This window comes from Squalius cephalus, assembly GCF_949319135.1.
Source record: "Squalius cephalus genome assembly, chromosome: 15".
Classification (NCBI taxonomy): domain Eukaryota; kingdom Metazoa; phylum Chordata; class Actinopteri; order Cypriniformes; family Leuciscidae; genus Squalius; species Squalius cephalus.
Genome location: NC_137136.1, coordinates 13855249 through 13870466, shown reverse-complemented (window position 1 = coordinate 13870466; position 15218 = coordinate 13855249). Strand labels below are relative to the sequence as shown.

At 39.9% G+C, this 15218-nt stretch overlaps 1 protein-coding gene across 1 annotated transcript in view; it reads right to left on the bottom strand.

The window, feature by feature from the left end:
• The window catches only part of ldlrad4b (low density lipoprotein receptor class A domain containing 4b), a 43176-nt gene that overhangs the window by 15372 nt on the left and 12586 nt on the right, over positions 1 to 15218 (bottom strand). Inside the window, exons 2-3 of the mRNA XM_079894549.1 lie at positions 14007 to 14524; positions 9308 to 9448 (exon numbers count right to left, since the gene is read on the bottom strand). Coding sequence (XP_079750675.1) covers positions 9308 to 9448; positions 14007 to 14046 — 181 coding nt within the window. The 5' untranslated portion in view covers positions 14047 to 14524. The remainder of the gene's footprint in view (positions 1 to 9307; positions 9449 to 14006; positions 14525 to 15218) is intronic.

Sequence of the window (15218 nt, the reverse complement as noted above, 5' to 3'; positions counted from 1 at the left end):
CAGAAGAAAGCAGCTCTGCTCTGGCCTCAATGCTCTTCTGCAAGACACATGCATATTTGTTTATTAAACGCTAGAGCGCCAGAAAATGACATAGTATACCTTTCATGTATTTACTACACACTATGATGCTTACATTGCACATCCATTAAAAAAGTTACTGTTTATGCACAGTACACAGCTAAACACACAATTTTCATTTGACTTAATACATTTTAATTTGGCAGCTAAGCATTTAGCTAAACTTTAGCATCTTAAATTTAGCTTTGTATCTTAATTTGAACTATTAAATGTTCATTTTAACTTTACTAATATGCTTAAATTATTATTGTCCCCCACAAATATTTGTTTGTTATTTAAAAAAATAAATTCATCAGCCTGGAAAAAAAAAAAAGTGTTTCATTTGTTAATGTTAATAGATACTTGAAATGCTAATAATAGAGACACAAACACTCTGAGCCAGGACTGATGACTAGCTTGGAAAAACCTCAACAGGTACACAAATACAGATAGTTTACCTCATAACAAAAGGAAACATTACAAGATCAAACAAGATGCTCAAGAAATAGCTGATGACTGGATCCTCAAAATGCCAGTGCTGTTTTACAGATTACTGCGAGAACTAAATTACACGGTGAGCCTCACTTGATGACAGGTTTCTTTTTTTCTTCTTCCATAAACCATCCCATGTCTATGTGGCAGTTATAAAATTGTGCAACCCCTTCTGTCAACAGAGGGGAAAGTCCTGAGAAACAGCGAGATGCAGACATGTGAAAACATTCCAGTTACAACCTGTAATATAACTGCAAGAATAAAAATGGCAGCCATCTCTGAGACACTTCCATCTGCAACCTGCGTTCTGTGATATTCGCACAAATCCCTGCAGGACGTGGTGTGTGAGACAGGAGGAAGGGGAAATTGTCTGCTAGTGCGAGTGAGTTTATGACTGGGGATTGCTATCTGCAAAGCCAAGATGGGCCGCCTGCAGATGTGATGCACTGCAGTGTGTGTGTGTGTGTGTGTGTGTATATAATCATCAGGTATTGAGTTTTTTTCACCTCTCTCCTGCAGCCTGCTGAGCATCGTAATGGGTCGTCTGCCCAGGAGTGAGGTAATGTCTAGGTTTAATGCCAGCCTCCTGCATTGGCGCACACTCACAGGGGCACAACAGGAAGAACAGCAGGCACCGCAACTCCCAAAATGGCTGCTGTTGTGACTCTTAATGATGCTGACAACATAATTAGCATTTTGCTAACGAGCCACATGGCAGTGCTTCCTTCCCTGGACGCTGCCATACGGCCTCGCGGACAACACCTGCGTGCTCTCGGACCCCCTTTATGACACATCATCTTCTCGGTAATGCAGACACAGCGAACGCAAACAGTCATCAAAGTGGAAGATCTCAGTGACAAATAACCGTGCGTTTCTCGAAGTGGGCCACTAGCCAGCAGGCTGTCAGTTCCGACTCCCAGTCGTTGCAAGATACTATAAAAACCTCATTAAATAATAACAGCTCTCCATATGTCCGGTTGACATCTCCGTGTGTTTACAAACAGGAGAAACTAACCTGGGGTTTGATGTGCCACTGTTGGGGAATTTTACAAGTAATTAAAATACAAAAACCCACCACATACAAACAACACTATAAATGTGATGAAGGCCTGTGTTTTCACAAGAGAAATTCAGGTTGCTGATGTAGCTTAAAATATTTAAAGGGATAGTTCTCATACCAAAAATGAAAATTGTGTCATCATTTACTCATCGTCATGTCTTTCTAAACCCCTGTGACTTTCTTTTTGCGTCCGTGGAGCAGGAAAGGACATATTTATAGAAGACTGTCTTAGCTGCTCATTTCTATGCAATAAAAGTGAATGGTGACCATCTCTGTCGAGCAAGATCTTCAATGAATAATGGCTTAAATTTCCCAAATTGAACATAAAAAGATTTAACAACTGGGATATGCTAATATTATTATAAACACAGCTGACACATTTGTAAGAAAGTGAAAGGATGTTTCTTTTTTTGCTAAGTTACCAGTTTATAAGCGCTTCTCATTACAAGTTTGAGAAGATGGTTGACACGTTACATTCCAAAATGCATTTGTGTGGAGCAGCATCTAATAATGAGAACTAAGCCACTGAAAACAGCGGATGAGCTTCTTGCGTGTAAAAGAACACAGTGCTGCACTTCCCTCTGAAACACACAGCGCACATATTTATGTACTTAATCTCACCCTTTGCGAACTGATAATCGCACTAAGCCGTATCACGATTTTGGTTTTATTTCAATTAAATATGCATCCCTAATAAATAATTACAATTTGCATTTGAGGAAACTATTCCACTAATACGTTTTAAAACTCAGAGCTTCTAAACTGAAACAGATCTGGGCCTAAGAGCAGACCATCTTTAGTTTTATTAATAAAGTGATTTTTAGCTCTCAATGCAGACTGAAGCAAACACTCAGCAGTTCCCAATTTAACACAATGATTTGTGATGAACTGGTTTTACTTCTCCGCATTATATGAATTCAATTATTTAGTGTGATGTTTTAAAGGAAGAACCATAAAAAAGTGATCCAGAGATTATAGGGTTAGTTGAAAGATGAAAATTCTGTCATCAATTACTCATGTCGTTCCAAACCCATAAGACTTTTGTTCATCTTCGAAACACAAATGAAGATATTTTATAGCCTCTAATCCACCACTTAATGGGGTCAAGCTCAAATTTACCTTTATTAAATAGTTCATTTAAAAATAATAGTAATCATAAGCATTTTGCCTCATAAGAACATACACAGAGTTGAGTAAAAGTAAACAATGATTATGATTGTCCAAAGTCTTCATTTTATATCTTTCAAGGCACAGACACAGAGTGTGTAGTTTCTAACTCAAAACCGAAACTATCACCTCCACATCTTTTCCAATCCCAAAAGAGTTTAAAACTTTCCCATTTAAAAAAAGTGATGTTTACATCAGGGCCCTCATATTTTCACTCCACTCCCCTGAGTCACATGTTCAAGCTCCAACCAATCACCACCCACAGATCCCCAAAAACTAGAAACAAGGCTGAGACAGCAGACACACCTCCTGCACGTAGGTCACCAGAGAGAGAAAGTGGCACATCTGACTCAAGCTCAGCTGACCCAAAACTTCAAGGCTCTGACCCAGAAAAACAGAAACTATAACATGCACATTCACTGCTTCTCCCATAAAATACTAAATTAAAGCTTTTCTTATTAAAGTATGATGTTCACCCAAGGCTGCATTTATCTGATCACAAATACAGTAAAACAGTAATATTGTGAAATACTGCCAGAATATAAAACAACCGATTTCTCTTTGAATATATTTTCAAATGCAATTTATTCCTGTGATGGCAAAGCTGAATTATCAGCATCCATTATTCCACTGCTCATATGAAACTGTGAAGTACGCATGTACACAAGGTAGTTAAATTATGAGAGTAAAACTGTAATTCATACATACACATACACACATGAATAAGAAAAAGACAGAAAACAAGATTGCAACTCACTTTTCTGGCATGATGTTTATAATAAACAAAGAGCCATCCAAAAAAAAAAGAGCAGAAACTAAACAGCATCTCAGCAGGAAACATTCTTCTCATGTTTCATTCTCTCTCCCTCATACACACACACACATTAAGAATTCATTTATTCCATTCATGCATCTTCAAGCAACAATGCAACCTGACATCCTGCAATCAGAGAGTGAATGAATTTAGGGTCTGAATTTCATCCATACAGCCATGACTGATATGACATAAAAACACATTATGAGGCATTATGGGTAAACTGGAAATGAGCTAATAGGATGTCTCAGTATGAAAGTCTTTATTCACTGAGGGGAGAGAGAAGAGAAGATATTTGTGAGAAATGAACACCTCAGGGGAACAAAAACACAACGGGTTGGAAGAGGGAATGCAGAAAGAATGAGAAAGAATTCTCATTTGCATTCCAACTCATTTAAAATGGTTTATAAATGGGAAAACATTTTGGGTGCATGATAAAAAAAATAAAATAAAAAAAAACATACCAGAGTGTTTTCATATCATTTTTTGACTGGTGCTATTTCAGGTTCAGCAGCAAACTGCTACAAAGGCATTGAACAATCCCTACTGTACAAGCCTTTGACTTTAGAAGAAAAACACTTATAGTAGGCTATACAATAGCATCAGATGCACAAACATATTTGTTTCACTATATTAGTGAGGAGATTGCATAGAATTCTACTGATTTTATATTAGGTTAGTGATCATTTCTATTGCTAAACCCAACCCCTACCTCTAAACCTACCCATCACAGAAACCTGTACGAAACACTAGATTTAGAACTTATCCACACAAATAAGTTCATTTTAAAACGCATATTTCTCTCTTTTGGCCTTCAGTCCACACAGAGACGGCATTTTTGTTGGCATTTTGACTGAGATTTTTGAAAATGCTTTCCTAAGTGGATACATTTCAAAACGCCGTTTTTCGCATTGTAGTGTGGATTGTCAAAACAGAGGTATTTATAAAACGATGACACATTTAGTCATGTGACACATATTTTACCAATAGATATTCATGTTTATACCGGTATTGTGCCTGTTATGTGCTATTCACTTTCACCCAGTTGCTAAAATATTTTACTTTGCACACTCTTCATATCACAGTCCTGCAAAGACGATAGAAAATGCACTTGCATTGTCCTGCTGCAAAACATGAGAGCAGTTGGGGTTTAGACCAAACATATAATGGTGACTGAGTGCGACCTGGACGCATCAGTGAATGATGAGATATTTTGCTAAATAAAATTATCCTGCCAGAACAATTGTAACTTTAGCAAAACAAAGCGATAACTTTATTTATTTATCGTCTATATCATCTCAGTGAGCTTTTGCACATGTGCAGTAAGATGAATTTAGCATTTTCCGACGTTTCAGTGTGGATGAGAAACTTTTGGAAAATGCTAGTGTGGACGGAGAACATCTGAAACGAAAACACCGTTTTCAAATGTATCCGGAGTCATGTAGACATAGCCTTGAATATAAACTAGTGAGGACATTTTACATGTCCAAACATAATTGTCATGATATTTTACTATATAAGTGAGGACATTTGGCCCTTACAAGTATACCTAAACCTGTAGACACACACACACACACAAACAAACACACAATGAAAAGTGTGGGGTCAGTAAGCTGGGGTCAGCTTTGTGAATCAATTTGCTCTTTATTAAAGCAGAGGAGATTGTGATGATCAAGACCTGCAAAGTATCATAATTTGTGTAAAATCTGATCCACCAATAATAATGGATCTACAGGAGCCCAAATCCCCTCCAATCTTTCGGAAATGGGGTACTTCAACCCAATATATGAAACTTTTTGGCCGTTTCAAACTCAACATTTGAATTAAGTGCTAATATAAAACTGAAGATGGAAGTCTTTCCATCCAGTATTTGTTTGTAAACAGTAATTGAATCTATACAGGTCTTAATTCTAATTCAGACATCAAGTACAAACAATTCACCTAGTAAAAAGCTTCTTTCTTTTTCTGCCCCCCTCGTTTTCTTGCGTCCCTCATTGTTTTTGCTTTGGTCTTTGAGCCAAACCTGATTGAATTCCAGAGCAACCCCATTTATTGCTCTGCCTCTTTTTCTCTTCTTGTTTTTTTTAATCCCCGTCTATCGCTCTAAGAGGGGAGCGAAAGAAAGCGAGGGAGGAGAGCTGTCAGTTTCCCATCTTTAATGGCCCCAGCTGCATCATTACTCTCTCAACACACTCGCACACAGGGCCAAACGTACTTAAGTAACAGATGAAGAAACGAGCGAGGGACGAAGGCCACCGAGAGAGACAGAGGGATTCCATCATACTGGGAGGTTCGCGGCACAAAATGACTGAATGAATGCACTGAGTAAATGAGTGAACACAGAAGAATAGTGCCCGATAGACCTCCAGCTCAGCCACGATAAACAATCCCAGAATCCACTGTGAGCCTGCGTGAGGTGACACTGTCTGAAACCCATCAGTACTGATGGTGTTGACAGCCAACGAATACAGAACCGCACGGCCCTCGCCCTGAAAAACAGCCCGGCTAATGCAGCGACGTGTGTGGGATGTGGATCAAAGGAGCTGGGGAAAAGCATGAGCAAGTGAGCGGAGGAAAGAAAAGAGGAAGGAGAGAATGCAGGAATCGGACTGACAGTATTCAATTCATTGGAAAGCTTTAGGGGGGGGGGGGAAAAAGAACTATTTACAACCAAAAATCACAACAGTCGCTATTGAGTGCGCAAAGAATTTAGCGCACAGGTGCTTGGCCTGTAGCTTCGTTAAAGTGCAAATCTGAGAAACATCTTCAGAGATAAATTGCTTTTCCTTATCCCGAATATTGCGAAAAGTCAAATAACGCAAATCAAAGTGAGCTCAAACAAAGCAGAGCGCTCTTCAAACTGGTTTCAAGGCATCTAATACCAAACAAGTGTCTCATTCACACTGTCATTATCATCTGTCATTAAAACCCTGATTAAGACCCTCCGAACTTCATTCAAGTCTCCTTTACAGTCGGACATTCCTGTAAGCCAAACAATTCCATCATCCGGCACTTCCCTCTCGCTCTCTCCCTCTCTTCAAGAAGTTCAAACGCTTCATCTGGGACTTGCCCTCCCTCCAAGCGACACAGATTGCATACAGAAGACATGACGTCGGTTTGGTAATGAGCCCCTTAGCATGAAAATGCAGCCCGCTGCGGTCGGCCCAGATTAGCATGAGAGATGATGGAGATTAGTGATGGAAATCCTAAACTCAAACAAACTGATTGTTGAGCTCTTCACATCAGACAAGGCCCGAAACGTGACCTTGGCGACCTCTGACCCTCATCAACCTGTTTTAAAACCGCAGAGGAGAAACGTGAGGTGAAAGTGAGTACGAGAGATCTCTATCTCTATAGACACTCGTCCCCTGACAGACATCAAAGTGGGACGTGTTGGTCCAGTGCGAGCGGGACAGTGTCTATGAATGTCCAGTGCCTGACAACTTCAACCAGCTTGTCTGCAGCTCTTGAGAAACTCTTCTCGCACACACACACACACACACACACACACACTCTGGAGAGGAGAGCTATTAACAAACATGCAAACTGTTGAAGAGGCTGATTTGCATACTCTTCAAGGGTGCCGCTACCGTGCCGCCTTCAAAGAGGACAGAGAGTACCCCGAGCTTTTATGCAGAGTGAATAAACGTTTGTAGTTTTATGTCTGAGAAAGTTTGTTGTTGGTTTTACAGTAAAGTTCTGCCAGCCAAGTTGTGTGCTGGGATTTGATGCCGGGAAAAAGGCAAATGTTATCGGCTTTGTGGTAACTGTGCTCATCGCAGTAAAACCAAGAGTGTATGTAAGGTAAGACGATCCTCAGTGTGGTTTCTTCTGTGTTAAGGTGTAGAAGTCTGTCATGTTTTATCAGCATCATTCATAAAATGCCCGATCTGTGGCCTGCACAACATACCTCTTTAATATCTACTGAAATAAATAAAGATTGTTTTTTTAAAGGGGTGTCACTTAAAGGCATGGCAGCAGGCTGTGAAAAGTAGTCATGAAACTTTCTGCCACAAAAATGACTAACCTTAGTGGACCTTCTTGATCAACTCTTGGACAATTAATCCCCTGATAAAGAAGATCATTGCCACACACCCTTAAACCCTGCAAAGCTTTTCATCATACTCTTTGATAAACACACTCTCTTACTCCATCCATTTTCTGCAGAGGCTGTCTGACGGTCCTGACCACAACCTTTCAATGCGTAGAGAGAGAGAGAGAGAGAAAAAAATATTTTGTGCAGAGTGTCTAGACTATATTCATGATCAATCTGTCTGGCCCTGCTGTAGACAGAGAGATGGCAAACTCGATTAGACTCTAAACATTTCCTCAGATTCTGTCTCGCTCTCAGCATATATCGTCTTCACTAACGTCGATCAGCATCATTCCTCTCTCCCTCTCGCAGTATATGGCGGCTGTTTGTCTGCTGGAGAAATGAGCATTACTGCTCTAACAGCTCTGACTGAAGACACCCCTCAGAGCAGAGCGAACACAGGGGAGCATGACACGGCAAGAACAGATGACTGATTTCAACAGCCCGGAAAGATAAACTCAGACGGAGCTACGTGCTTCTTTCTGGATTTTTTTTTTTTTTTGTCTGCTCTGGTTTCCTCAAACTTGGAGACACAAAAGAGCTACGGTAGATCAAAGCTGACTGGCTGCCATAGTCTCACACAAGGGGCTGGACGAAATAGCTGATATTCACCAGGATTTTGACAATTTCACAATTTTGCTTAATTACAGAGCAAATATAGGTAAATGAAATTTTAGAGAGTCCAAAAGAAAACAAAAGGAAAAAAATCTAGTTTAAAACACAAATGCAAAGGTTTAGGAAATCCACTCTTTGCATTTATGTTGTTTTCTTATGATTCTGAAAACCTTTTATCCAACCATCAAGCAAAACGTAATAACCTATAATTCACATAATTTAATGTAAAAGTGTTTTTTAAACAACAGAAGCTGAACTAACATAGTCTTATAACATTGCCTCAAAATAACAATTTTGAATACTTTTTTCCTAAAAATTCATAATAAAATATGTCAATCTTTAATCAGGGCAATTGTATCACCCTGACTTTTTTTTTTTACTTTATGCCCCTCCCAAAAATATTAAAACAAAATTGAATTCAGAAATTAAAAATATGGTCATCATATGGGAGTTCAATTCGATGTATGGATGAATGGCATTTTCAGTGTGAAAATAAGGCAAAACAATGTCATTGGCAAAAAATACATATAGAGGAAAATGTCGAATATCATCACAAAAACAAGTGATGGGCACGCACATGCACACTCTTTGTGTTTTCATGTTTTATGGGGACTTTCCATAGACACAACGATTTTTATACTGTACAAACTGCGTATTCTATCCCCTTACACTAACCATACTCCTGAATCTGCCCATCACAGAAAACATCACTTAGTATGATTTAGAAGTTGTTTTCCTCATGGGGACCAAAAAAATGTCCCCGCAAGGACAAGGATTTTGGACATTTTGCCCCCATAACGTATGGTTTACCAGGCCACACACACACACTCCCCACATTTCAACATGCAGACACACCATTTAACACTCGTCTCACACTCACACCCTGCAGGTGGCTTGGATACTAACGCCTCAGGAATTCAGATGAGAAGTATGAAAACATCCTGCTGACCTCATCAGAAGCAGAACACAGGCAGGAGCAGGAGCAAGAGTGTTAGAGAGATGGACTCACAGCTGAAGATGGCAGATGCAGGATGCTGGGTGGAGATGGCGCAGTTCTCCTCATCACTGTTGTCTCCACAGTGGTTTAACTGATCACAGACCTGCGAGTCCAGGTTCAGACATCTGCCGTTAGCACAGTGGAATCTGCACTCTATGGACGAAAAAAAATCCAAACACAAAAAACTGCAGTGACTCGTCTTTAAATAGGTTAATCAATAACAATTAGAGTCAGGCTCTGTTTTCACACCTGCTGCATCAGGGCTGGTCAAATTTACAACCTTTGCTCTGGCCCTTGCGAAAGGAAACTTATCCCTAGAAAATGATTTTTGAGCCAAATGTATTTTAAATGTAGCTCCCAAAATACAATACACTATATTGTTCAATAGTTTAGGGGCAGTAAAAGAAAAAGAAAAAAAAAAAGAAATTAATACTTTTATTCAGCAAAGATTTATTAAATTAATCAAAAGTGACAGTAAAGACTTTAACATTGTTATTAACAAATCTATGCTGGAAAAAGTTTTCAACATTAATAATAAGAAATGTTTCTCCAAATCAGCATATTAGACTGATTTCAGAAGGATCACGTAACACTGAAGACTAAATTTATGGCTGTTGAAAATTCCATCACAACAAGAATAAATAACATTTAAAATATAGTAAAGAGAAAACAGCTATTAAAGGGTAAGTTCGGTATTTTACACTTAAAGCCCTGTTTACAGATCGTTTCTGATGAAATAGAACGGTTAAGATTAAAATTTGGACACATGCTGCTGTCCCGAGAATTTTAGGTTTCTTTCGCTTTCCCCAAAACCTCTAGAATGGGTGTATAGGTGCACTGGAACAATCCTTCATAAAACGCATTAAACTTTCGTTTACAAAGACGTGAAACTCACCGAGTGGTCAGGGGTGTTCACTGGTATGCTCACTCAAAAATCGTTGCAAAAGATGCTTTCCAACAGGTGTTTTACCATTCGTTGTAAAACTGCGGATCTATTTTTCCAGACGTCTCACACCCGTAGATTCTTCCGTTGAGAGCTTGAATAATAGACACTCCAGCCCAGTTGGTGGCGATAATGCACCTTTGCCAATTGCAAGCAAACCGCTGGCATTTCATTGAATGCACAGAAGCAGCAGAAGAAGAAGCGGCGGAGTAATACCGTACCTCACACTGCACATTCAATACAAGTCAATGGAGTTGGACAACAACTACGATAAAACCTGTTGGAAAGCATCTTTTGCAGCGATTTTTGTGTGAGCATATCAGTGAACACCCCTGACCACTCGGTGAGTTTCACGTCTTTGTAAACGAAAGTTTAATGCATTTTAGGAAGGATTGTTCCAGTGCCCATAGGCTGCCATTGTGTAGGTGGGGGGGAAAGCGAAATAAACCTAAAATTCTCGGGACAGCAGCATGTGTCCAAATTTTAATCTTAACCGTTCTATTTCATCAGAAACGATCTGTAAACAGGGCTTAAAGTGTAAAATACCGAACTTGTCCTTTAACAGTAATGGTAATACTATTGCACTATATTAATGTTTTCTGTATTCTTAATTATCAAAATAAATGGTGAACAGAAAAAAAAAAAAAAATCTCACAGACCCCAAACTTTTGAAAAACTTGTGTCATCTACAGAACTGCTCATTGAACCTTCATTTTCCCCATGTAACTAAATGTCAAACCTGATGTTTCAACATGGCAAAAAATGCTAGATGCTCGATTGCTAGTTGTCAAGTTCAGCTGCAATTTTGTGTTTGTGGTTTAAAACTGGGTCCCCTTCCTTGACCATTTCCCCTTCACGATTTCATAATGCGTTTCAGTAGATTGACAATTTTTTATGTTTTGCCGGACGAACGACTGACACTCGTGTACACGATGATACAGCATATTCGACTGTACAGAATTCCCCACAGCCTTATTTCTGTTTGTGTGAAATAAAATATGACATTTAATTCGACTAAGTTTTATAAAGTTTCAATCTAGTCAATAAATGAGAGCGCTGAACTCTGTACAAAGGGCTGTTCACACCAAGGGCAATAACAATGAGAGTAAAAGTTTTAGCTATCAAACTATCAAAGTTTTAATAATCGTTCTAATTCCATGAGAAAAAGAAAGTCCATACCACATTTATGATAACGACATAGCGGAATGATTTCGCAGGAATCAATTTCAGAATGATTTTTTCCCCAGCTGATGAACAATTAAAACATTGACATCCAATCAGAACCATCCTGACTTCAAAAAGCTTGAGCATTTAAAGCATTTAAAATAAACAGAATGTTATCATCCATTAGTGTGGACAGTCATTCTCGTTGTGAACGGGCCTTAAGAAGCTAAAATTTATATCAAAGAGATGCCTTTGAAGCAGCTCTCAAAATTTTGCCTTTTCCCCTCACACCTACTATTTCTCAAAACCTAAACTATCCAAACTAAGTGATCTTACTCTTGGATATCATCCTATGAAAAGTCTACATTTGGAAAAACTTCTCAACTTAACAACTTAAAACACTAGCAAATCCTGTGAGGATCTGAAAATCCTCAGCTGCCGGAGTTTGTGGGAAAGTTTCACTGGGCTAAAAACTTTGCAGTGATTTGTGGATCTCAGGCGGCGATGATCCTCTATATGTAGGTCACTGGCTCTTATAAATGATCTTAAAATAAGTGTTCCTGCTTCAACATTGACCTGATATCGGTGGATATTCGACTGTATGGAAGACTGACTCTCCACTATAAAGCATTTACACAGAACCAGAAATGCAAAGCAAACCAGACAGTGATGACACCAGCGCTCCAAACAAATTCTCTGTCTGAGGAGGAGGTGCTAGACAATACCAAAGCCATGCAATCTCTCACAGGGTGTGGTGCAGCCAAAAGTGGTTTTAGAAATGTTATGAAGATCTTTACACAAACAAATCAGCAGTTCTCTGCCTTCCTTAAACCTTAACAGAGCATGAGTCAATCATGCAGTCACAATATTCACCTGCAGCACAAAACAGTAACAATCGAGAGAGAATAGGATAGACCGGACAAGCATAGAAGAGAAGAGAAGAGAAGACAAGACGAGAAAAAAAATAGATGACAAAAGGAGAGAAGTGGATGAGAAGTATAAGAGACAAGAAGAGGAAAAGGAGAGCACAGACAGGATGATGAGAGAGGAGACTAAATGAAACAAGACAAGACAAAACAATAGGAGAGAAGAAGAGACAAGACAAAAAGAGGAGATTAGTGACCAGACAAGACAAGAAGAAGAGACTACACAAAATAAAATGAGGAGAGAAGAGGAAAAGGAGATGAGGACAGGAGAAAAGTTGGAATGGAGAAGATGGCAGATAAGAGGAGAAAAGATACTGAGCATGATGAAAATGGAAGACACTGATGAGAAAAAGAAGAGACCATATGAGACATGACGTGGTGAGAAGAAAGAAGACAATATGAGATGAAATGACACGAGGAGAGAACAGATGAGTAGAGGAGAAGAGATGTGAATAAAAATGGAGAGACCAGACAAAGCCAGAAGAGGAGAGAAGACGAGACAATAAGAGAAGAAGATGAGAAGTACATGGGGAAAAAGGAAAGAAAAGACGACAAAATAAAAAAAGAGACCAGACAATTCAAGATTTAAGAAGAGATGAGAAAAGAAGAAGAGGAGGGAAGAGATCAGACTAGAGATGAAAAGAGACAAAACAAGAACGAGAAAAAAAAGAGGAGATGAGGAGAGGAGAGGAAATAGATGAGAAGACAAGACGAAACAAGAAGAGAAGAGAAATGCAGAGACAAGACGAGACAAGAGACGAGAAAGAAGAGACGAGAAAAGGAGACAAGATGAGTTGAGAAAAGAGACGAGGTGAGACAAGACAAAACAAGAAAAGAATGAGAACCAGACGAAACAAGAGAAGAGACGAGATGAAACGAGAACTGCAGACTAGACGAGATGAAAAAAGAAATCAGACGAGATGAGAAAGAAGAGACGAGATGAGAAAAGAAGACAAGATGAGATGAGAAAAGAAGACAAGATGAGATGAGACAAGACAAAACTGAGACAAAACAAGAAAAGAATGAGAACAAGACGAAACAAGAAGAGAAGAGATGAGAAGAAACAAGTGATACAGAGACTAGAAGAGATTAAACCAGAAGAGATTAGAAGAGAAGAGATGAGATGAGAAAAGAAGAGATGAGGCAAGACAAAACAAGAAAAGAAGAGCAGAAATGAGAAGAAAAGAGATGACCTGAGGCCAAACCAGAAGAGACAAGACGAGATGACAAGAGAAGAGAAGATGAGAAGTAGATGAAAAAAGGAAATCAGAAAGGAGATGAGAGAAAAAACAAGAAAAGACCAGGAGAGGAGATGAGAGGTTCTGCTCTCTGTCTGCAGTGCACTAGACTGTCAAACTTTGGTATAGTACACAGCCCGACCTCCACCGCCTCCACCCATCTCACGCTTTCTCTCTCCTTCTCCGCATTCCATTCCAGGCAGGGGAGAGAAATGCAGCCTGTCAGAGAAATGGAGCAGAGGAGTCTGGGAAAGGGAGGGGGAGTGAGAGAGCAGCTTTGAATATTAGCACACAAAAAACATCATGGCTTTGTAAAGCACAACACGACCCTCCTCATGAACGTAATCTTTACAGCCGGCATGAATCATTAAACTCACGTTCACGGCAACAGCGTATCCCCTGTGATTCCAACACTGAGGTTATAATGACCCGGTGCTCACCTGTGAAAGCATTGGTGGCCGGTAGGTCAGCCTCCTGCATACTGCTCCTGCCGCTCGGCCCGTGCGCGTGTGTGTGTGGGAACCCACGTTATTGGCTCCGATTGCCTGAGGGCTCCTGGGGGCCGAACAGCCGCCTTGCTGCCATTCTCACCTCACAAGTCCATGGCTCCTGCCCTCTACCTCCACGAAAGAGCAAAAACACTCAGAAGAAAAGGTGGAGGGGGGCTAAAAAGTCTTCAGTGATGGACTAGGGCTCAATTCAGCAGTAATCAGGGTGGGGTTGCCAGGGCAACCAGCGCACCGATTACCCTCCCAGCCAGAGCCAGCCAGCCATAGCTGTGTGTGAGTGTGTGTGAGGGTAAGATCCAGACAGGTACTTGATTCAGAGCAGGTGTCTGATGGCTGATTCAGGAAGGGAACGTGTAGTCGCTGCCGCTCGTCCTGGAAGGATAAACTCTTCTCAGCATAGCAGCATGCTAATCAATGCGCCCCACCTCATCCTTCAGACTGCAAGCTTACTGAGAGAGACAGAGAGAGGAAATCAGTTGAGTGACTGAATCGCATAGAACAAAAAAATTCACTTGCAAAAGGCAAACAAAAGGTTACCACAGTTTCCTCTAAGACTTACTACTGTAGTAAGTACTGTGTGGAATATTTAAGGATTGACAGCGAGTCAATTCAAATGGAGAACAATTCAATTCGATACACAATTTGATTTAATTCTATTAAGAATGATCTTATTCACATCATGTTTGCAGCAAACCATGTCATCAACTAAACTAAGATTGTACTGTTATCATAGAGACAATAAGGGCAAATGTATTAGTGGTTTGAGTATATAAATTCAACATTAATTTGCACATATAAGGATATTTAATTTAACATGCACTACCGTACAAAAGTTTGGGGTCTTAAAGCAACACTAAGGAACTTTGCCTCTTCGGTCGCCCTACAGGTTGGAAGCGGAATTGTCCATTACCGCTGTCGTAAATAATTTCGCCACACGCGTCTACTGTCGCACGCACGCTCGCTGTTTATCCAGCACCGGCTTTGGAATGAACGATGTCCACAGACAAAGTAGAGTATGTTGTTGCATGATTTCATAAAAGTATGATGTATTGCGACATCAGAAACAAAGAAAAAGAAGTGCCTTTCACCCTGTTACGACTTGATGAACCACTGATACGATTTTGGAAACATTATTTTAAAAAT